Here is a 25,592-nt window from a genome sequence, read left to right as displayed (position 1 = left end):
TTTGATGGCCTCCGTCTGCTTCTGGGCCACGGGAACTGCTGGGCGAAGTTCTGGATGGCGTCGCCGAAGAGGCCAGCCTGGCAGACAGGGGCATTGAGGAACCGCACCCTGTCGGTCTCACGCATATCCGCCAGGTTCAGCCACAGCCACATCGCCCGACCCAGGGTGCGTGCAGCAACTTTCGTCGCCCGGAGGGCGAGGTCCGTTGCGGTACGCAGTTCCTGCATAACCCCTGGGTCGGAACTACCCTTGTGCAATTCTTTGAGCGCTTTGGCCTGGTAGACCTGCAGGAGCGCCATGGGATGCAAGGAAGACGCGGCTTCTCCACAGGCTGTGTAGGCCTTGCCCGTTAGACCGGACGAGAACCTACACGCCCGGGAGGGGAGACGTGGGTGACCCCGCCAGTCGGAAGCGGTCTTAGGACACAGTTGCATCGCAACCAACCACTCCACTGGGGGGACCTCCACGTAACCCTTAGCCGCACCTCCATCGAGGGTAGTGAGGACGGAGGAGCCAGTCGATCGGGTACGAGCGTTGTAGGGCGCTGACCACGACTTTGTGAGCTCCTGATGCACTTCCGGAAAGAATGGCACTGGGGCGGGGCGCTGAGAACCAGATACCAATTGTCCAGCCACGAGGGTTCAGGACACGGTGGAGGGTTCCACTCGAGCCCGACACTCGCGGCAGCATAGCCGTGAGCTCTGGATCAGACTCGGGCAACGCTACCACACCCGAAGGAGGTAACGCAGCTGAAACCTCATCTCCAGAGTCCATTAGCTCGTCCCCCGATGCAGCTATCGATAACATGTCCTCAACCAGAGCCCCGAAATAAAACGGGTGGCCCCCCGTGGGAAGGGCCACCACGATCTTCCGGAGACTCTACCGGCGCAGCGGAGGGGGGAGGGGCCCGAGGAGCCTGTTGACTCGGCGGGGATGCCCTCACTGTAACCCTCAGGTCTCCACCAAAGGCATCAGCCAAAGTAGCAGTCCTCTGCTTTGCAGCAGGAGGACCATTAGATCGGGGGATGCGCAATGGGACTCCACCCCTTTTGAGGTATTGGAGCCTAGACCGTAAAACTGCGATGGTCATGTTCGCGCAGTGCGAACATGAGTCATCCACGAAAGCCGCCTCAGCGTGCTGAACGCCCAAACACGAGAGACAGCGATCGTGTCCGTCATCTGGGGACAGATACCGACGGCATCCAGAAACACACGGTTTGAATGACATCTTGAAAAAGACGCAGGGTCAAACAGTGTTGCACTTTTAGTGAGAAGAAAACTGCTCCAGTCAGTGCCGAGGCACACAGGGGAAATGGCCGCGGATCACAGCGGTTCAAAGGTGCAAGCCCGCTGTGAGCACTCAAAAGGAAAACGCCCAGCAAGCTGTGACAACAGCTGTTTGTTTTCTTCCTGGTCGCGACCACCGCTGCAAGGCACCGTCACACCGACACTGGAATACCGGAAGTAGATAGGAATCTCTCCTCTCGACTCGTTTAGAAAAACACTCTTCGTAGGAACACACAGAGAAACTGAAATTCTCGGCTCTGAAGTTGAAAGCGGTATGCGGCACTTCCACTTCCGTATTTATACCCGTGACGCGGGGCGGTGCGTGGAAAGCGTGATCACATGCCAATGTTCATTGGCTCGTTTTAAATCACTCGAAGTAGGTCGGTCTCTGAAAACAGACCCCAATTCGTCGGTCAGTTCCGACGTACGTCGAACGTGACCAACTGAAAGGGAACTAATAAAAGAATGAATGACTGATTGCTCCTCAAAAAGGAACGGTTTGAATCTGACAGCTTGTTTCCCGTGTTCCAGACACATTGATAGTTATTTTGATGAAAGATGATCACTCCTCAGTAGCATTTATACTCTTAAGATGATTGCTTTCCTAGCCTCCTCTGATCTATTTTAATTGAACAGAATTAAGCAAATTCCTCCATTTATTAGATTTTTACCTAGGTCGATGACAAATAAGTGTTTCCAAAATAAAGTAAAGAAAATCATTTAATATGCAAAATGTGCCAAGCTTTCAGAAATGTTTTTGCATTCATAGTTTTATATGAATATACATTTATATCACTTCAACAAAAGTTTCAATTTATACTTCATGACAATGATTTTCAAGTAATCATTATTATTAACTTTTTCATAATGGTTATTTTAATACATAAATAGTTTTAATGATAAATAAATATTTTCAAAATATTTTGCACAATATGGCATGATTTGGCAGAAAAATTATTTTTTTTAAATTTCTGCTTTTTAATTGTATGCCAAAAAAAAAACTTTTACTTCAGATATTATTAGTATTCAAACATCGAAATGTAGGTTTTACAATGGCCATTTTAAAATTCCTCACAAAAAAATGTCAGTTTCTTCAGAATTAATACTTTTATATATTTTATTGACCAGTGTCTTTAAATGTACCCTCACCAAAATAGAAACCACTACAGTGTTAAATCCAAATATTTCAGCATTTAAAAGTCATCAGATTCAGTAATACAAACGCTGATCAAAAGTGATATACTGTGCTGCATGACCACCCAGATCTCTTTTTAAACACTTACCAACAAAAGACAATCTCATTCAGTCATGCTGAGTTAGTTAAGTTCCCTGTCAGGCTTTACCTAGAGCAGAGGTTTTCAAACAGGGGCCCGGGGACCCCCAGGGGGCTCGCAAGGGAGTGTCAGGGGGTCCGTGGAAAAGTCTAAAGAAAAACTGTAAAATATAAATAAATAAAATATAATAATAATAATAATAATAAGATGATTCGATTAAAATAAATAAGTAAAGCAATAAATTAGATCTAAATAAATAAATTATAAATGGGATTAAAATGAAAAGTAATGGTTAGTTATTAATCTATTAAATTAGATTAAAAAAATTAAACAATTTGATTAATATAAATAATAATTTGATTAAAATTAAATAAATAAACCAAAAATAAATAATACATATAACAATAAATGACTACAGTGAGTAGAACAAAATATATAATAATGTAACAAACTAATTATAGATTTATAATATAATACATTCTGTGTATAAAATGGTTGTTTATAAAAAAAATGGGGGGATGGGGGGTCCCTCACACAGGGATGATCATATTTGGGGGTCCGTGGTTTTGGTTTTATTTTTAAGAAAACCAAATTATGATGCTGTAATACAATGATCAGTGATGGTAAGTTTATAGTCAATATAAAGGACGGATTCTGCAAGTAGCAGATTTTCAACTTCAAAAGACATCAACTCTCCAATTGAACCAAAGGCAACTTCCTTCAAAGCAAAAGCTAGATCAATACAGACACCTTTAATCACACATCAGTGTTTGTGAGTAGCACAGATGTAAAAGAAAAAAACAAACGACCAACATCATAATAAAGCCTGACTACGCATTCAGTGGAAAATTAGGCCATGCAAAAGTTCAGCAAGTGAGATGTTTTAATGCAAACTAGCTGGCACATTTAAATGGGTCAGGAAAGCAACAAACTCAAAGAAATTAATCCAAAACAACATTAATAAGCCAATTTATGTATTTAAATGAATTTGCATTTATTGTGAATGCTCGGTTGCACTTTCAGTCATGGGTTTGGCTCATAATTGGTGCTGTCATCACAGTTGCTCGTACATTGCGGCCCAGTCTCCTAAAAGGAAGCTTGGTGTTATAAAAACATGATTCGTTTTGCTTCACTGTCAAAATATGTATCAAAATTTGTCCATTTTTGTTAACACCATGTCTTTTAAGCAGCTCTTGCATGCCTTTTTTTCCAAACGAGGCAAAAAAATGCCTTTTCTTTTGGCACAAAGTCAACTATATCTAGAGATGAGCAGATAGAAACATTATAAAAATAGACACTGATCTTGGCCCACTGCATTCTATTAGCATAATATGTTAACAATGCATATCATTAACTAAAAACAAGAATACAATCTGGACTGTAGCAAATGTAGAAAGAGACTCTTGGGTTCAGTTGTCCACATGAAAATACTGCTCTCTGCGGGATATTCATTGAAGCTTTTATCATTAGGATGAAATTTTGTATAATTTTGCATAACATACTACCCACACTCTTCACGTCACTGCTGTCAATATTAGTCTGAAGAAATCTTGTAAAATAACTAAAATAAATGTTTTTTTACTTGGATTATTATGCAACAGAAGCCAGAATTAGGTTTGTCATGAAGGATCGATGAGACAGCCATTGCATTCACTGGCATTCATTAAAAGACTGTATCAGATTGCCTTTGGAAACGCCTCTACAGCCTTGGCCACACCAACGCTCTACCCTCTCCTGACGCCTGCATCTTGGCAGCTATGAAATTGTCTCGTGCCACAGAGCAAACCAGCTTTATCTCCCACGGAGCAGCACTAACCTGCAGATAAGACGGAGGGAGAAACGGACGGTGCGTTCTGTCCGTCTCCCGTTAGTGCCGCCTAGTGCGACTGTGCCGTTGATGATAAGGCAGGAAAAGGGAAGGAGATGAGTGTAGGGATTGTCTTGGAAGAGCAGAACTAGCTTGATATCACCTGCTCTCCCCGTGCTTCTCCAAATATCTCACGCACAGGAACAAATTGAATTTCCCTCCATCTCCCTTTGAGTCCACAGCAGTGTGTTTTCCTTGCCTCCTTCAACAAAACTGGCTGTGTGTTTACAGGCCCTAACTCTATTATCTGGGTCTTTAAGGAGATAGCGCACATGCGCCCGGCTCATCATGCTTCAGCTTGGTAAACATCTGTGTGAGTTGGCAAGGGCAGATTTGGGGGGTTGCGATCACTAACTGCTGCAAGCTCCACAGATGATGCTCGTCCCATCTGCAACGGCTTTGAGATGTCATCTCTGAGCACCTGACAAATGATGCAGTAAACATTTTAGTGTGATACCAGGTTATTGTAGCAGTGGTTATGCATGGTTACAGAGAAAACACAACACCTCGTCGGAAACACCTTTTTGCACTGTATTACATGCTGAAAATATCTATTAGGGACTTGAAGCTTTTCTAAAGGTTGGACTATTTTTAACATGACATGTTGCCCTAATATAAAAATGCAGCATGCTAATTACAGCACTACCATAAAAATAAAAAAAAACACTGCTGAAAACAGTGACGCACAAACACTGCACAAAGACGACCATCTGGATATGTACATTAAAAGAAATATGTCAGAATAAGGAATGCATGACATTAAAATTCCAGCCGATACTGATAAACCGAACATAAGTTAATGTTTTTGCTAATATCCAATGTTAATGGCTGATATATTATTTTGTCTAATAGTATAGAAATAAATAACTAAAATTAGTCTTTTAACTGCTACAAGTGAATTTAGGCATCAAAACATTATAATGTACACTATGAAATATGGAAATTCATTTTGAGATTAAAGATTATATTTAACAGTGACTCAGTGTTTTTAAAGACAGTGCAGTGTGTAGTATTTATGAGGATCTATTAACAAAAGTGCAATATAATTTACATAACTATGTTTTTAGTGGTGTATAAAGATATTACATAATGAACCCTTATGTTTTTATGCAATTTCTATCTACATACACCGCGGGTTGCTTTAACATTGAAGTCACCATTTTGCACCGTCATGTTTCTACAGTAGCCCTAAACGGACAAACTTCTCTACAGAGCGCTAGCTACTCTCTATTGTCTCAGATGACGACAGTTTTGTCCTGTGTCGGCCACTGTAGCTTCTCTATGTGCTTCGAAAGGGAGGGGTGAGCGGTTGCAATTCGCAACCTCACTGCTGGGTGCCGCTAAAATGTACACAGTGCACCTTTAAGTGGGACGACAGCAAACAATCTAAATATGAAACTAGAAGAAGCACTCTTAAAAGGTGCACTATGTAACTTTTCCGTCCGCTAGAGGTCGCCTATTCAAAACAAAGGCGTAGTTTGATGACGCCACGTTTGAGCGCAGAATCTTGGGACGTGTGGTCTTCACCTCACAGCCGGTGGAAAAGAATCGGGATAGGACTCGGGCTGAAATGTCCATGGATGCGATTATTAAAGTTACTGTAGTATGAAGCAGAGCAGGACCGAGTGTTGTGTGAGCTAAGCAAGGCCGCTGGAGCGATTGTTAAGATAAACGCAACACACGCCTCATGAGCAGAAGGATTTTTATTATGCCACAGTCGTCGGCGCCATTTCAGCTTTTCCGGTAAAGAGTATGAGGTAACGCAGCGCTGTATATCATATTAGATATATTTGAGTGTGTTGAAAAATATGTTATGACGTTACTCAGTGCGTTCGCTCAGCGACTGCTATTACACTTGTTGCACTGCAGTAAGAGTAAAGCGTTTCTGCAAAATAAAACCGGAAACCGAGGGTAACGCAGATATGATGCAATCGACAGGCGACTCCCTCAAACATCCCGGTTCCTTGGTTAAAATAAAAATTTTCTCACGATTTACAAATAGTTGGAAACAATTGGGATATTGTAAGTACTCAACTGAACATAATATGTAACACTGACCTAGTGGTTTTTGGATATTTTACTGAAAAAATGTTACATAGTGCACCTTTAAATATTGTCAAATATAAAATATAAATAAAAATGTTAAATCTCTATCGCCGCTAACCAATATGTTACCGATATCTTATGTATATAATTAATCGGCATGTCATAAAAATAATTTTATTTAAACAAGGGAAATTAACAGACATTCTGACACATTTTTTGTGTCAGTAGAGAAAAAGTAAATTTATGATTACATCTACCATGTTCTACATATGACGTGACATAAACATTTCACACCCAGGCTTTCTCACTCGCACACACACACATAAGCACACAGGAGTTACTTAAAAGGTTTAAAATAACCTAGAGACTGAGTACTGCTGTATCTAGGCAACAGGAGAGCAGTGGGGCTTCTAGAGGTAGTTGTTGTATTTGTATGTAGATAAAACACTCAGTGACCTTGTGTTCCTAGTTCAGTACTGGCAAACATCTGCATGACATGTGAATCAATAACGCGTTTCATTATTGCGATTTTAATTTCCCTCAACTTTATATTATCAAGAGTTGGGGGGAGGGGTACAGACAAATGTAATATTGTGTAACATTGTGGGGGGATTCAGTTAGAATAAACTGTGGCTGTTGACAGTGTTGTTGTTATTAGCACATGCTCTGTGTTGTTTTAGTGCCGATTCACTAAAAGAATTATGCAAATCAGATGATGGCATAAATGCTGCCACAAAATCCGTACATTGCAGTGCAGCATCTCTCCACCACTGCAATCCAGACACCTGAATCAGCTCTTAAAAAGGCTTGACTACACCACTCATATGGATATATGGCTGGTTATGACGTTCTTCTCCATCATTGGATTTAGACAATGCACACAGACAGCTGTTTTAAATGAAGTTCTGTGTACCAACTGCTTTCTGTGAGTGGTAATGATAGGAAGAGGAAGTTAATTTAGATTAGATTAGATTAGATTCAACTTTATTGTCATTACACAAGTACAAGTACAAGGCAACGAAATGCAGTTTAGGTCTAACCAGAAGTGCAATAGCAGCAAGTGCAGGATATACAATGGATGCGTAAGTGCAGGACATGGATATGTACTGAATATGTATAAATATGTATAAATAGAGAGACGTTATTACTATAAACAGAACTGAATTTACAGGTGAATATGTACAGTGAATAAATATACAGATGGCTATTACTATAAACAGAATTTACAGGTGAATATGTACTATGAATACAATATACAGATGGCTATTACTATAAACAGAATTTTACAGATAGAGGTATACAATAATATGCTAGGCTAATATGAGGAATAGCAGTGGATTAGGGTAGTGCAATAAATTATGGACAGAGCTATCCGGAAAAAAAAAAGTGTAAAGTGCAGTGGAAAGTGGTTGCATATTACATTTAGAAGTACAGTGCAAAAATGCAAATGTAAACATTGGTACTATAAATACAGTCGGCAGTGCAAATGAGCATAATCCAGTTAAGATATGGCAGTGTAAGATGCATATGTAAACAGTTGTTACTGTGATAAACAGTCGGTAGTGCAAATAACAAAGTGAAGGAAGATGTGAGGTAGGAGAGTTATCAGTTTATGAGGGAAGTGGATCAACGGGGGTTTGAGTTCAGTAAAGAGACAGCTCTGGGGAAAAAACTGTTCTTTAGTCTGCTGGTCCTGGTCCGGTGGATCCTGAAACGCCTGCCGGAGGGCAGGAGAGAAAACAGTCTGTGGGCTGGGTGAGAGGAGTCCTTGAGGATGCTGCGAGCTCGATGCAGGCAGCGTTTCCTCTGGATGTGTTCGATGGCAGGCAGTGGAGTCCCTGTGATGCGCTGGGCAGTTTTCACCACCCGCTGCAGTGCCTTGCGCTCCGCAACAGAGCAGCTCCCATACCACACTGCCACACAGTTGGTCAGGATGCTTTCTATTGCGCAGCGATAGAAGTTCACCAGGATGGCCGAGGAGAGCTGATTCTTCCTCAGTGTCCTCAGGAAGAAGAGGCGCTGGTGAGCCTTCTTGACCAGGCTGGAGGTGTTGGTCGTCCACGACATGTCCGCCGAGATGTGGATCCCCAGGAACTTGAAACTGGAGACACGCTCAACAGCCATTCCATTGATGTGGATGGTGTCGTGTGTGCCTCTTGACTCTTTCCTGAAGTCCACGATGAGCTCCTTCGTTTTGGTGGTGTTGAGGAGCAGGTTATTATCAGCACACCATGTGGCCAGGTGCTGGATCTCTTCCCTGTAGGCAGTCTCATCGTTGTTGCTGATGAGCCCAATCACCGTAGTGTCGTCCGCAAACTTGACGATAGAATTAGATCCATACACAGGCTTGCAGTCGGCGGTGAAGAGGGAGTAGTAGAGAAACGGGCTTAGCACACAGCCCTGTGGTACACCAGTGTTGAGTGTGATGGATGTGGAGCAGGTGGATCCTGAACGAACATTCTGGGGTCTGTCAGTTAGGAAGTCCAAAATCCAGTTACACATTGAAGTGTTGATGCCCAGGTCTCCAAGTTTAGCTATTAACTTGGATGGGATTACAGTGTTGAATGCGGAGCTGAAGTCAACAAACAGCATGCGTGCATACGTGTTCTGGGTGAGCACAGAGTGCAGTGCAGTGCCATGGAAACGGCATCCTCTGTGCTCCTATTGCTGCGGTAGGCAAACTGGTGTGAGTCCAATGTGGATGGTAGAGAGTCTTTTAGGTGTTCCAGGACCAGCCGCTCAAAGCACTTCATAACGATGGGTGTGAGTGCTACAGGGCGGTAGTCATTAGGGCACCTCGGGTTAGAGTGTTTTGGCACTGGCACAATGGAAGTGCGTTTAAAGCATGTCGGTACAGCTGCTTGGGCAAGAGACAGGTTGAAAATGTCTGTAAAAACCCCAGCGAGCTGCTCCGCACATGCCCTGAGCACACGTCCAGGGATGTTGTCTGGTCCAGCAGCCTTGTGCGCGCTGATCCGGCTCAGTGCCTTGCAGACATCTGTGGAGGAGAGTGTGATTGGTGGGTGGTCAGCTGAGGGTTTGAGCTTGGTGGCAGTTTCTCTGTTGTCTCTTTCAAAACGAGCATAAAAGTAATTTAGCTCGTTCAGGAAGTTGACATCAGTGGCTGCGGGGGTGGAGTGGGGGGGTTTGTAGTCACTGATGGCCTGGATGCCCTGCCACATGCGTCGAGGGTCAGAGTTGGAAAAGTGACCCTCTATCTTTAGCTTGTAGCAGTGCTTGGCCTTTTTGATGCCCCTCTTCAGGTTTGCCCTGGACGTACTGTAGGCTTGTGCATCACCTGATCTGAAGGCAGTATTGCGTGACTTCAGCAGGAGTCGAACTTCCCTGTTCATCCAAGGCTTCTGATTAGGGTATGTGGTGATCTGTTTCTGGGTTGTAACACTGTCGATGGTGGTATTGATATGATCCAATACAGAGGAAGTGAATGAGTCAATGTCCGTGTGAGCGCCACTGGTGGCTTGAGAAGCAAACATACTCCAGTCTGTGTTTAGAAACCTTTCCTGGAGTGTGGAGTCTGCCCCCGCAGGCCACACCTTGATGGTTTTTACTGATGGCTTCACACGGTTGATGAGGGGTGAATATTTGGGTGATAGAAACAAAGAGAGGTGGTCTGACTGTCCCAGGTGGGGGAGGGGTGTCGCAACGTAAGCTCCAGCCATGTTTGTATATACATGGTCTAAGGTTTTGTTTCCTCTGGTGTGGCAGGAAACATGCTGGTGAAACTTGGGTAGCACTGACTTTAGGTTTGAATGATTAAAGTCACCTGCAACAATAAACGCAGCTTCCGGGTGATCAGTCTGTTGTTTACTGATGGCTGCGTGAAGTTCTTTCATAGCAAGCTTGGCATCAGCATCCGGGGGAATATAGGCTGCAGTGATAATAGTGGAGGTGAACTCCCGCGGTAGATAAAACGGTCTACATTTAACCATGAGAAACTCCAGGTTAGCTGAACAATGACTCCCAACAATAGCAGAGTTTGTGCACCAAGCTTTGTTAATATAAATGCACAATCCACCCCCTCTGCTCTTCCCGGAGCCATCTAGTGTTCTATCCGCCCGGAGTGTGTGGCGTCCCGCTAGCTCAATAGCGGTGTCCGGTATTCCGCTGTTTAACCAGGTTTCAGTGAAGATTAGGACGTTACAGTTCAAAAGTTTCTTACTGTGTGTAATGCTGAGTCGAATCTCCTCCATTTTGTTCACTAGCGATCGTACATTGGCAAGGAAAATGCTGGGTAAAGAGAGCCGGTAAGGAGTTAGCCTTAGCTTAGCTCTTAGACCTCCACGCTTACCCCGTCTTTGTTTACGATCACAGCGCCGCCTTCTAGCACTTCCGCCCGGCCGGGCAGAGCGCATCGCCTCGGGCGTCCTAGCGATCTCAGGAAGGAGTTGAAGATTGTCCATAAAACTGTCGGAAATTCGCAAACCAATATCCAAAAGCTCACAGCGGGTGTACGATGTAAAAGCACAACTGTTCTGTACGAACAGACCCGAGATGAACAAGAAAAATACCGCAAAATTGCAGAATCTGGAGAGACGCTGAGCCTCGCGATCTACTCGCGCCGCCATCTTGGTCAATTTCCCCATGCAAACAGAGCTGTTCAGTTTGTAGTCTTAAAACCTGGAAGAGAATTAGCATTTTCTAGTCATGGGTTCCTATGGGAACTTCACTCTGGTTTTTAGATAAGTATTTCACTTTAGTGAGACAAAGTCTGTGCTTAAGATTAATTTGCCAAGTCCGTTTCAGCAGGCCTGGTTTTCACAGAGATAAATTCCTTAAAATGGAATTAGTGGTGTCACAATATACTGGCATTGATAACCGTGAAATTTTTATAAAAATGAAATATTTTTGATTTGTCAATACTACACGTTTGATAATATATAATAATCTGGTTGACACTCCTCCAACATAGTAAGCCGCCGTATTGCACCCGTCATAAAACGGGGGGAAAAAAAGACGACGACAATGGCGCAAAGAGATAGGTAGCTACTACTCAAACACAGACGGATGAAAGAGAGGCACTCTTCCTTGCCACAAATATACCCGTGCAACTGATGACTGATTTTGTGAACCAGGGTCACATATCGTAATCATGAATTATTTTAGGCATGATAATACCGTGACAGTTGGAATTTTTGGGGGAGTTTTTTTATGTTCTTGTTTTTGACTAAAATGACATGCTATAGTAGTACAGGATATTTTCATCAAAAGAGAAAAACTATATCTAAAACAAAAAAAGAAACGGCCACAAACAACAACAACTGCCAAAAATCCCTACAACTACAATAAAGATGTGAATTTACATGCTTGACGGAATGGACAACTGTTGTAGTCTTAATATAGAGGCTTCGGAATTCACAATTGAGGTCCGACTGTGTGTAATGTATGCTGAAGAACAAAACATTAAAGTCTCTTCAAGTAACATGAACCATAGACCTTATTTAACTCACAAATTCAAGACTGTTATTCCAAAACCCCTTTAGGAAATTCCCAAGGGAAGCCATGGTGAATTAGTCTTCCAGGTTGGGCTACAAATTGATTTCATGAATGAATAGTTCTATAGCACTAAGTTTTGTGAATAGGGCGCAATCAATTATGAGCCTAATTTACATAGAAATGAGGCATGTTTGTGCAGAAAATAATGACAATGACTTTATTTAAATATGGTGCAACGCTATTCCAATGCATTTAGCACCTGGTTAAACTGGATTGTGGGTGGTGGTTAATGGATAAGACGCAGGTTTTTGTGCAGAAATACTGTGCACGACATTGGAACAAATGTAAAAAATAAATTTGCTCACTTGATATGGTCTGATGCTCTCATTTTCCTTGCACTGTTCTGGTCGGGGAATCCGTAAATGATTGCAGTAATTATTTCGATTCTCTAATGACAACATGGCAATTTGATAATGATTGGATATGGCAAATATGATGGAGCACCACACACACGTGTCTCTGCTCACATGAGAAATATGGTGCAGCCATCGCTCATACGTACTCAAATCACAATAGAAGATCTTTCAGTGAACTTCAAGCAGATTATAAGAACAATCCTGCAGGAATCAGGGAGCCATGAGTAAAATTACTACACCCGAGGCACTGGAAATGTCAAAGTATAACCCTATTACAAGCCAAGTAGAGCACCTCAACAGGATTACACCAAATCATCAAATTTTTCAAACTTTCCCAGCAATATCCTCTAAAGCTTCTAAATCACAATCATCTTCATGACATCCTGAGTAACCTTACAGAGTATTTCAACATTTAATCATAAGTGCAACTGCTGTGGCAATGCAGATACAGAAAAAAAAAACGTTTGAAATATTTATCTCACCCTGAAAAAGTTGTGGTAGCACTACTCATGAAATCAGTTTCCGTTATTGCACTTTTTAAACAGCATGCTAGCAAGATAAAAAGCTTACCTGAGTCCGAGCTGTACATGTAGACGAACTTAGTCCACGCGTAGTGCTCGACAAGGGCGACAAGAGCATCCTGGAGCTCAGGTCTCAGCTGGATCACAAACTGGTTGTTGGTATCGATGGGGAAGCTGGGCGTGACGAAGCACACGTGCAGAGCGCCGCAGAACGACATGAGCATGTTCATGGTCTTCCTGTCATACAGACCGATTATGGCGTAGACTCCTTTGGAGAACTGGGAACAAACTGGGAGAAGAAATGGACAGTAAGACTAATGTAATGGACATTAGATTTGCATTATAAATTGCAATTTGAAGAATGTGAAAGTAAGTAGTAAAATATTTACAAATATTGAGTGTATTACAAATGATATTTAATTTCAAACAATTATGGTTGGTGGAAAAAAAGCAAAGAAAAAAAGATAAAAATTCCAGATCATATTTTAATAACTTTGTCTGGCCTTTCAGTGACATCCAAGCCAATTATTTAATTTTGAAAAAATATAGAATATTTCAAGTCTTTATACTTGAAAAAAAAGTTTTGTGTAATTTAAAATTAACAAAAAGCCTGGTCTCTCACAAAAAGCCTGGTCAAACGTCTGAAAACACCTGGGAAAAAAAAGGTTAACTGATTTTGTTTTAAGGATGTTTGTCTATTTTTGCCACACAAGAAAAAAACAACAACAACAACAACAAAAACAACAACACTGAATATGAACATTTTTGCTGGTGCAACTGCATTTAAACATCAGGATTAAACATCAGCTCATCAACAATATAAAGCATGCAAGACATTCATTAGGACAATACTGTACTTCCAACATCAATCAATACCCAGGTTGACACAAGAAAGCAAGTGCTGGGTAGTCGATATGTTATCTAAAATTCTGTCATGATCACCCCCAAAGCACTTCCTCCTGAAAAAACAAGACCTCAATATGTCTTGCCCTGTATTCTTCATTGTAATTACAGTGACAGTGAAACCTCCACCCACCAATCATCTCTGCTCCAGCCCCCTCACAGCCGGCTAAACCCTGTGTGCTTAAGAAGCACATGGCAATTGATTTGTATTGCAGTACTCCAGAAGGTTTCATGTACTTGTGAGCAGTGTTGGGTGTAACTAGTTACTGTAATTTAATTACTTTCCCCTTGAAAAGGTAAAGTAAGGGATTACTCTTATTTTTTTCTGTAATTTTAAATCACAGTTACTCCTGATGTAACTGAACTAAATACTGTGTATAGATAGACTGTAGAACAAGTATACATAATACAATAGTGGAATTAAGTTAAAGACTTTTTGGTGAGAGTAATTTGTACAGTAATCTAATTACACTATTGAAGATGTAATTAGTAACTAGTAATTAATTACTTTTTTAGAGTAACTAGCCCAACACTAGTGCTTGTGAGTCTTTTGTTGTAGACAGTGTCAAATCTGGATCTTCTCAAACAGAAAAGAACACCCTGGAAACATTGAGCGCATTGAGTTTCCTACATTTTCACCTCAACTCCAAACTGTATCCTACTTCATTCCCTTTACTTTATTCTGTAATTATATAAATGTCCCTCTGGGACATTTCACTGCTCCTCTGTCTTTTTTAAACCCTTGTACATTGCATTCATTAATAATAATGCAGGCGTTTTAGTAGTGCTGGGCAAACGATTAATCACGATGAATCGCATTCAAAATAAAAGTTTGTGTTTACATAATATATGTGTGTGCACTGTGTATAATTATTATGTATATATAAAAACACAAACATGCATGTATACATTTAAGAAATATTTGCATGTATATACTGTATATATATATATATTTATATAATTTATCTTATATATAAATACAACATATTTTTCTTAAATATATACATGCATGCGTGTGCATTTATATATCCATAATAATTATACACACACATATATTAATTAAACACAGTTTTATTTTGGATGCGGTTAATCGAGATTAATTGATTGCCCAGCACTAGTTTTTAGATATCATTTTAGCGCATTTTTAATAAAACATTGTACTGCAGCTAAAATTCAAAAGTGTTTCCAAGCGAAGACCTTCCAATGGTTCCAGCTAACGTATAATTCTAGGGAAAATACGTGCCATTTGCATTCAGACACGTTGGTTCCCTGGGGCTTTGAGCATGTGAATGAGGGATGTGCCACAGTTGTGATATTCTTCAGCTCCAAATCTTCCCCTTAGGCCAGCAAACTTTCAAATCAGCCTTAGAAAACAACTCAGATATGCTATGCATCTACAACAGTCTGCAATATTTAAGCTTTATTCCCCATAAAAATGACCCTCATTCTCCCCTCCACAGCACTGATAGTGAGGATTGACAAATGTACTGTCACTGCGAGATATTTATCTTTTAAAACAGGCGATAAAGAGTCAATGCGAGGCTGCACAATCTCAATCATTTGGGAAGATAACACAAGATTTCGGTGTGCACATCTTCTTTATCAGCATTCTTCATGCCTACCGCAGATAAAAAGGAGGGGGAAATCGAAAAAGAACAACTATTTTTTTATGTAGTGCTGCTTGGAAGGAGTATCAGGGTTTGAATCTATGTGTTCGGGTACAGAGCATGTGTTTGAATGTATAGTCGGGTTGGGGAGGAGAAAACAACTTTTCTGCCTGCGGTGATCTCCATGATGCTGAAAGATGTTTGTGACAGGTGGGTCCAGTGTGAGTGATCTCGTCTGATCTTCACTCACTGCAGTGAAGATGAGAGGAGCTCTGCTGCATCAATCTGTTCCAGCAGCCTCTGTTCTCCTTGCCTTAGGTTACGGAGCAGCTGAGGTAAAAAGGGTGTTTGAACTGATGTGCCGTCCTAAGGGAGCTGTGACATGCCTGATAAACCAAAATGGTGACAGGAGCCATTCGCGCCAGCCATGGTTAATCAGAGATGCGGATTTGTGCTGAAGGTATTTTGGCCGAAATGTGTCATAGCTGAATGAAGGGATAGTTTACCCAAAAATTTACATTTTTGTCATGAGTTTACCTTCGTGTCATTCTGATCCTTTCTTTATATGGCATGAAACTCAAAAAGCTAATTTTATGCAGAACGTCCAAGCTTCACCACCTGTTATCCTAGATGTGGATAGTGATTTTTACTGTCATCCAAAAGGACAAAAATAAAGCACCATATAAGTGGTCCATATGACTCATGCACTATATTCCATTTTCCATATGACTCATGCACTATATTTTATAAGTCTTCTTAAGACATACTATACAGTGTATAATTGTAACCTTAAGGAGCTAATTCTACCTGATCTGACCGTAAAACATTTTGTCAGAATGGTTTGGAGATATTAAATCACATTTTTGACTTAAATAAAAACAGTTCTTTTTTTTTTTTTTACGTGACAATACTTTTTTACATGCCACCTTTGTGTGAGTAACATTTAAGCCTATTAGACAAAAAAATTGCATCTTTGTATGTAACATGTACACTGTAAAAAAAAGTCAGTAAAAATAGGGCACAATGTACTGTATAAATATGAAGGAATTTCTGTATACAGGTGTTTAACCTGTATTTTGAATTACACATTGCATTAGTTTGTGTGTTAAGGGTTAACAAAAATTTCCGTAAAATTACTAAATAATGTACTGGCAGAAAATTACCAGTATAATTTTTTTACAGTGTAAGGTTTAACGTTAATGACAACAACCATATTGAGAGCAAAGGAGAAGATTAGCAGCAACTCAACAACTTTGGTCTGTCTCTCACACAAAACTATCATACATCTTCAGAAGACCTTGACTATTAAAAAATAAATTTAAAATTTGGGGTAGTCGTTTTTTGAAAGATGTCTCTTGTGCTGACCAAGGCTGCATTTATTTGTACAAAAATACAGGAAAACAGTGCTATTGCAAAATATTATTACAATTTAAAATTACATTTACATGGCAAAGCTAAATTTTCAGAATCATTACTCCAGTCTCCAGTGTCACACGATCCTTCAGAAATCATTCTAATATGCTGATTTGCTGCTAAACAAATTTTACTTATTATTATCAATGTTGAAAACAGTTTTTCTGCTTAATATTTTCGTGGAAATCCTTTTTTCAGGATTGTTTAATGACTAGAAATCTTTTGTTAAATTATAAATGTCTGCTGTCACTTTTGATTAATTTAATGCATCTAATGAACACTTAATAAAAGAACAAGGCAACATTTCAAAAGAACATGCTTCAAAGTAGCCCTACAAACTAGGGGTGTAACGATACTCTCATGTCATGATTCGATAAAAATCACGATACTGAACTCATGATGCGATATTATTGAAATACTCCAAGACATATGGTAAAAGGTTAACAAACAAAACAAAAAAATCTACTGTTGATTAAATGCTAAATTTGGTATTACATTGGGGGTTGAAATTAATAGGCTTAGTACTGGTAACCCAATGCACAGGACATGAAAATATTCATGATTCTGAAGCTGAAAATACAGAATTATTTTAGACGAATATGCTTGCACTGTCACTGACTAGATATAGACCTATTTAAAATAATGTAGGCCACTTTTTACTGGTAACAAGAAATTTGGCATTATCAGGATCCACGAATATTCCCCCATTTCATTATTATACATTATATTCAACATTATATATAGTAGTTTAATGTAGTGCTGACATTAAAAGTCTGTAAACCAGAATTTTCTCAGTAATTTTCATTTTGGCTGAACTATACACAATACAGATTGTCACCATCCATGATACATATTGTATTTCTGCATTTTTGTATCGCGATATACTACCCCTACTACAAACAAAAACGGTAGTTTTGTTAAAAATGCAGAACATAAGTCATGGATAGTGGACCGTGTGTATGTGGGCAATAACTACCCTTTTTTTTGTATAGAAAACAGAAGCTCGATCAAGATTTCCTTGCATGATTTAAAAATAATAATAATACAAGGTTGAAATGACATGGAAGTGCGTGAATGCCAAAAACATATTTTTTAGATAAACTGCTCCTTACAAAAGAATGAAAAGGTGGCTGCTCATCCTGAATCCTGTAACATTAGGGCCCAGTGTTTCACTCGGAGAGAAAATACCTAGATCATTTCAGAGATTACAGCCAAGCGGGTTCTTTTTGTAACCTAACAGAATCAGATTTTGTCCCTGGTGTCCTCTAAGCGGCTTGTAGTCTCGGTCTTTGCAAGATGATATATCCGATAAGGTACATTTTTATCACTGTATCATTCCAGCCCAGTGAAGGTTGGGGAGCATGTAGCCCTACAGGCACATATCCTGAAATCACCACTACTAACCTCAGTGCCATTCCCTCTGAACTGCATCCAGTTCCTAAAGGCTAATGAAGCTAATGACATACCCATCATCTATAATCAACGATCAAGCATCCAAATCTGGCTGGTATCAAAAAAGCCATTCATATTTCACAATGCTTCATTTTAAATCTGTCTAATGGCTGGAAGACCTTGCTAATGGCTATGCAGCTGATGCTAATGTGGCTGCGTGAGGCATCCTTGGCAGTCTTCTGTAATCTTCCATCACTTGCATATAAAGCTTCAATTTAAGGCAACCACACAGGTAAACGCTCTTCAGCGGTCTATGTGAATTCCACAGAGAAGACACACAAAACAGTGTTTGTTCCTGAACTCGCTGTGACATGAGCTTCAATGGGTCTCTTTGGAGCCCGCCTGATTGACATGCTGTGGACATTTGGCCCGACTGCATGTCAATGTGATGAAAGGACTGATACATGCTGAAAGGAGGACCACAGGGCCGAATGGGACTAATGCCAAGAACTGACTGTCATAAAGGCTTGTGATATGGCAAAAGCAGAAAGGGGGTTCTTAATTCATGTACGGAAGAAAAAGGAATCTGTCCTATTCACAATAGACAAAACTTTTTAGCCAGATTTAAAATGATGCGATGAGGGGTTTTATTCAACTAGAAAGGCAAGAGGACAAACACTCATCACCATCATGACAGACGTTGACTGGTTATTTCAACTGTCGTGGAGAGGTTGACGTACTGCATGTAACTCACTATTCATCAGTGCAAGTGACAACTCAAATCAAAGGTGCATGCAATTCTTGAACATGAATATTGTGTAGCAGTTTTCATGTTGTCTGATATTCCGTTTGAAAACATCTAAGGGTCCAGAGAACTATTCTGATAAACTGTTTACTGGGAAATAATGTCTTGCATTTCAAATGAAAGCTGAAATATAGCATTCAAACTGATTGAGGATCGTATTAAAGGGATGGTTCATCTGAAAATTAAATTTCACAGTCACCCTCAAACCTGTTTGACTTTCTTCTGCTAAACACAAAAAGATTGGAATGCTTTAACTGTTTTTGTCTTTACAGTAAAAGTCAGTGGGTTCCAAACAACATTGTGCTCTATTGACTTTCAATGTGTGGACAAATACATTTTTTTAAAGATGTATCTGAACAGGTTTGAAACTAGCCTGACGTCGTCATACTCAATTCTAGTCAGAATATGAGTCTGATTCTGCTCCGTTGGGCTGTGATTATGGGGCGTGTTTCAACTGAACCAGGAAAGACCTCAATTGGATAGACCAACAACCAATCAGAGCAACGGAGCGACGCATAACGTTAGTTGTCAAATGTCACTCAACTGCACTGTGTTGCCAAGTCCGCGGGTTGTTTTCCATGTCCGCGGGTTGAAGCGACCCCAATTATGTGATATACAAACCCAGGAATGCAAATTTTAGCAGTATATTTTACCCCCAGACAGCTATTGGGCTTATTTTTGGCTAGTTTTGAGTAGCAATTGGGCGGGTTTTGTAGTAAAAACTTGGCAACCCTGTCTGCACTAACGCTGGAAAAAGTAACGTTAGAAGAAAAAGATGAGTGTAAACGATCTTTGCCGGTGTTGTAAAAAAAGAATTTAAGGATACACAGAGTATTTACCAACACGATCATCATTTCTGAGAGAAATAGTAAAGGTGAATGCATATACGAACAAGTTCTCCGTTTAGGATTAGAACAAATTCAACCCAAGCGCCTTTGATGACGTGGATGATTACGTTACTGTTTATCATCTGTCCATCATCGTCTAAAGCCCGCCCTGACAATTTCAGGATCAAGTCCAGACCGAACTGCCCGAGCTCAAATGTTGTGGGCGGGGCTACGTTCGGCTGGCATCCAGGCTACATCCTTGAAACAACATGACAGTGGGTAAATGATGAAAGGGGGCTCACATTGCCCTATATAAACACACTATCATGGGACCTCTATAACTGAGCTATAATGTGGGGTATGATCCATCAGCACTTTCACTATTCAACTTCCCTGTCCTGAAGATTTTATCAGAACAGTATTCTACGATCTGTCCACTGCAATCTAATCTTAACACTCAAGTCCTCTTGATTTTACACTGTACACTGTCTTGCAATGCATGTCCGATAAAGCCCACCATTATGTGGTTATTTGGGGAAAAATGTTCCTTCCCCAGAAGGACACCTGTCCTACTCCAGCTAAATATTGTCAATTCCCTCCCACATAAGTGAATTTTTCCCTACAACTCCCTTTGTGGCTCTGCTCCCACATACATACATCAAAACCCCTGAACATAATCACTTTGGCTATGATGCAATGAATAATAGATTAAATGAATCTATTTGAGCTGTGTTAAACGGTTACTGTAGCTCTTCAGAGTCGAGGCATCTTCGGCAACTGGTTCAGGCGCACATCTAAGAAAATAAGAGTCTGTACTGCTCTGTGTGCCATTTCTGCCATGCATATCATCTATTTTAGTATAATGAATATAACAGAAAATGATTCACAGTAATGGGAACGCGTCTAAACGTCTTTATAAAGTTCTTACACGTTATACAAAGAAATATACATTTCATGGGTAAAATAAGACAGGCTGTATTTTTTATTTGCTCTTTTCCGATTATCTGACGGCATAAAAAATTGAGAAAAGCAAAGTCTTACACTATAGCATCTCAGCTGATCCCATTTTCAGCAGAAATGCATGTGACCACATTGCACTTGTAGTATAGACGCTTATCTGTCCTGATGTAAACCCAGACAATGGCAAAGGGCACCCTCACCTGTCAATCAGCCATTGCACTAAAACAGTGAAAACTAAACTTGAAGTCCCCCTGTGGTGAAAATCAAGTTTTTTTATGTTGTTTATATGTCTGTGTGGTGATTTTAATATGCTTTAAGACAAACCATGAGTAAATTCCTAAGTCAACGCCATTGCTGAGTATTTGAGAGATTTGAGTGGTTGGAAATCGCTGCCGTTTCTGACGTCACAAACTACCTTGTAACTAATCACGTCAACGTGCGGGCGGGCTTTAGCATATCATTAAGAGAAGCCAGGTTATCCCTGTATATTTTTCTGTTGATATGAAAAATCAGGTAGATTTAGCAATATAGCAGGTGTATGATTTATAACAATGTTATTATGAATATGCCTTTCTAAACTGACGTTCTGAGTTGTTCAAGGCGTTTCTAAGGATGCTGATAGTTAGAAGGAAGCTGTCTGACTCTGAGATGTCTAACCGGAACATGGTTTGTGTAACATCAGCAACACATTATTAGCTATTTGATAATGTAGTCAAGCAAAAGGCTAAATCATACTAATTACTGTTATATGTGTCCAATGTTGTAAAGAGCGATTCAATTGTGCAGAGTTTACTTTGACCGAGTGGATCTCTGAGCTGGTGCAAGTGAGAGGAGGCGGGGCTAATTAGCATATGCATGGTTCCACGTATACTAAATGAAGCAAGGGCGTAGAGTTACATTCAAGCTATTTTTTTCAAGAAAAATACCCTGTTTAATGTAATTTTGGTGATCAAAGATGAGTTTTAAGGAATAACATTATCAACTAGAGGGGGACTTTAAAGTGAAATCAAAATCTTATCTTATTTACTTTGTTAGCGCACATTACAGGTCTTAGGGTGAACAATTAATCCGTGCAAGTTAATACACAGAAAACTATTGTTTGCCGTAGTAATCTTTAATCAAAATCTGAAAAGTAACTTCCGGTCTGGAATGGGTTTGCGATGACGGCAGTTTGACGGCTTGGGTTTGAATATCCTTAAAGGGTTTGTTCACCCAAAAATGAAAATTATGTCATTAATGACTCACCCTCATGTCGTTCCACACCCGTAAGATCTCCGTTCATCTTCGGAACACAGTTTAAGATATTTAAAATTTAGTCCGAGAGCTCTCTGTCCCTCCATTGAAAATGTATGTACGGTATACTGTCCAAGCATCTTACATCAGCAGCGTCACTGCGGAGTCGTGAACACGGATTGACAACAGACCCGGAAGAGAAGACAATGCTGAATAAAGTCATCGTTTTTGTTATTTTTGGACCAAAATGTATTTTCGATGCTTCAAACAATTCTAGCTAACCCACTGATGTCACATGGACTACTTTGATGATGTTTATATTACCTTTCTGGACATGGACAGTATACCGTACATACATTCAATACATCAATGGAGGGGCAGAAGGCTCTCAGACTAAATCTAAAATATCTTAAACTGTGTTCCGAAGATGAACGGAGATCTTACGGGTGTGGAACGACATGAGGGTGAGTCATTAATTACATCATTTTCATTTTTGGGTGAACTAACCCTTTAACCACTCCCCTCCAAACGTTAGTCTGCTATGAGCGCGAGGTGGAGAGGAGGAGCACTGAAGTAAAACCCTGCCCTCTACTCAATATTCCGTTTTGCTTGGAAATACGTCACAGCACTGAAATAAAATCAGTTGCAACTTCCGGTTCACTGGGACTTTAAGACAGCACCATTGTGGAGATGAGCACATTAAGACTAAACATGCTTTTTTGAAGTATTCAGCTATCTTCAATGGCTTTTTATGTTCATATTTCACGTAAACGGCATTGAAAAATATCTTGATCTATCAATTATTGGCTAAATAATGGACACTGAAGAAAACAGACCAAAATTGGCTTGAAATGATGTCTGCATTACTGTATTGCCATTGTTGCAGGTTGATCATTTTTAACAAAACAAAAAAATACTCAATTCTCAGTTTCCCTGAATATCAATCAAGTAACAAAAACACTGATTTTCTTTTGTTCGGTTTCTTAAAGACCCATTCAATGTTCTCTAGACCTGGTTTTACTTCTTGCGACAATAGAGGAAAATGATCAAATTATAATCAAACGTGTAACGCATTTCTGGCACACACACAAGTGCTCTTGGGTTTAGTTCTGGGAAGGTATATGCAGCGATTAGAGGATAAGACAGCAGCCATGCACAATTGCCCAGGTGAACGAACCCTCTGCAGATGTAATTAGCTCCATATAATTACTTTCACACTTCCCTGTGACAAGAACATACGTACTCAGCCCTTATGTTAAACTTTCCTTTGATAGCCTTCCACTAACAAGACCCTCTCCGATGTCACCCTATAAAAATGCCCTAAGGAGTCCCCTAAAATGGAAAACATCGCTGCAGCTCAGCTTCCGAGTAAACAACATACTCTGCTTTGAAGCACTGAGACTCACTTAAAAAGGCACCAGTGATGTGTACATGAGAGAGATTTATCACACATACTCATCTGGGAGAGACTATAGCCCATATGACTTTTCTGAACTTGTCAGGGTGATCAGTCTACTCTGCTAGTGTCGAAGCATCTCAAACATCTGAAATATCTTCTCTCTCTTCATCAAAAGCTGTCTGCATGCTAAGCATTATGCACTGTTGTACGACGCTGGCAGGGTTGAACACAAACATGGAAAGGTTGCCTGTGTCAATCTCAGACATCAAAGGGCAACATTTGTGATTGACAGCCAGCTGAGGCAGGAATGAGTATGTTTTCTCTGTTTGGCTTGTCTAAATATGTTCATTTTAGCAAGAATACGTTTCATATACTCCATGACAGAAAATATGTTGTCTAATCTGTAGATACACTACAAAAATGTGACAACCGTGGTGCCAGAAATTCGCTGTAAAAATGTGGTGATGATGCTTCAGGCAATGTTTCAACAAACAAAAATAAACTAAAGACAAAAATAATGCAATAAACAACATAAAATGCATACTTACAAAACTAAAAATAAGTGGAAAATATTTAAAACAGGGACTTCTGGGAGTGCCTTCTAATTAGTACAAAGTAACAAATACTAAAAATATTTTATTGTAAAAGTAAATGTATTGTCTTGTTAAATATAATATTGTTTTGCACAGTAAATAAGATGTGATTTATACGACATGCACTGCCCTGTTAAATCTAATATAATAATAACAGCATTTGTATATTTTCCATTAAAATTACACAAATAATTACATTAAGAAAGCATAAATCTATTTTGTAAAGAGCATTCGATTATGGAAGAAGTGAAATTATACAAACTACTGTGGCAAAAGAAGCATCTGGAAATGTGAAAACACACCATTGACTTGTGTCAAATTCAACCTCAGGTGTTCTAGAACATTTTGCCAGTTTTGCAGTTCCACCTGACGTTATTCTTGACAGTTATCCAGCTGCGTTTAAGACTAGAAGTGAAGACACGTTTGCTTGGCTACGCCTACTCTATATCATTGGCACAAATCATCTGTGCAGATTTGGAAATTCAGCAAAGCAACAAGGTTGATGGAAACAGGTCGCGTGCGCACTGCAGAGGTTTGGCTTTGGGAAGAGTAACAAACCTATAATATATACATGAATACAGAACTTACATGCGTATGTCATGGCAAAGCTGCTCCCCGTGTCCACCATGTCCACTTGTGGTAACAGTTTAGGAACATCATTGTGTTGAGAGAGCGCGAAACGGAACACGTCGTATTCATGGGAGTCGGTTGGAAACAAACCTCCTGTCGAGATTACAAAAAAGTAATTCAGGGGAATATAACAGCAGAATGGGAATATTCAAACCCAAATGGCTAACTGTACCTCACCCCGTGCGACGGAAACTTTAAATCACTGTCATGACACGGTTATGAACAATAGCCGCCGAGTAGGCTACTCACCTATGTTGATGTTACTTGGGAAACTTGAACATGAACACAACCCAAGCAAACCGGTTAAGAGAACGACGAAGCTTTGCCGCATATTTCCGTTTGCATTTGAGAAACTGACAAAAAGCCAAACGCCAAACATGTGTATATCCCAAAGTCTTTGCCTCTTCACTCACACTGAGTCCATAGCGGTAACACAGCCAGCAGAGCGCAGTGAATCCCAGTCAGTCCTGTTGGCATTAGCGGTGGTAACTGGATAAAGCGTGTCTCTGACAGCCCTACTTACAAATGAACATCTCTGTAGAGTCAGCAGAAGAAAGAAAAGGCGGTCTTGATCGCTTTCTTAACATCACCGCGCGCTCCCGGTAGGTCGTTACTCTACTCAGAGTAGAAGAGCAAATGACTGGGTAAACTTGAAGCCGTGCGCAGACTGTACCATTTTATAGGTATCTAGCTACATAGTACATACCAGATTATTATAGGCTACTTTAATTTAAAATAGCCTACATAACCCAGCGGGCAATTGATGTCAAAACGACGTCAAATTGACATCAAACATTGACGTCAAAAAACAGGTCAAAAATGCAAATCAAATTGATGTCAAAAACTTGATGTCAATTTGACATCCACACATTGATGTCTTCTTGACCACCAAAATAATGACCCAAAAGTAATAATGCAAGAACAATTTATTAATCAGGCTTATATGTAAAAAATACTAATGCATT

General features: G+C 40.1%; 1 protein-coding gene across 2 annotated transcripts in view; it reads right to left on the bottom strand.

Moving 5' to 3' along the window:
- Nucleotides 1-25,095, bottom strand: part of gria1b (glutamate receptor, ionotropic, AMPA 1b) — a gene marked incomplete at its 5' end in the record, with an annotated part of 77,586 nt that extends 52,491 nt beyond the window's left edge. The window contains 3 exons of one of the 2 annotated variants that reach the window (XM_079835057.1): nucleotides 12,915-13,154; nucleotides 24,586-24,720; nucleotides 24,877-25,095. In XM_079835057.1, coding sequence (XP_079691183.1) covers nucleotides 12,915-13,154; nucleotides 24,586-24,720; nucleotides 24,877-25,006 — 505 coding nt within the window. The remainder of the gene's footprint in view (nucleotides 1-12,914; nucleotides 13,155-24,585; nucleotides 24,721-24,876) is intronic. The other variant, XM_079835058.1, reaches the window with a different exon arrangement.
- Between the last annotated feature and the right edge of the window lie 497 nt (nucleotides 25,096-25,592).

The sequence above is a fragment of the Gobio gobio genome (genome assembly GCF_949357685.1).
Source record: "Gobio gobio genome assembly, chromosome: 14".
Lineage (NCBI taxonomy): Eukaryota > Metazoa > Chordata > Actinopteri > Cypriniformes > Gobionidae > Gobio > Gobio gobio.
This window is presented reverse-complemented; position numbering and strand designations above follow the sequence as displayed.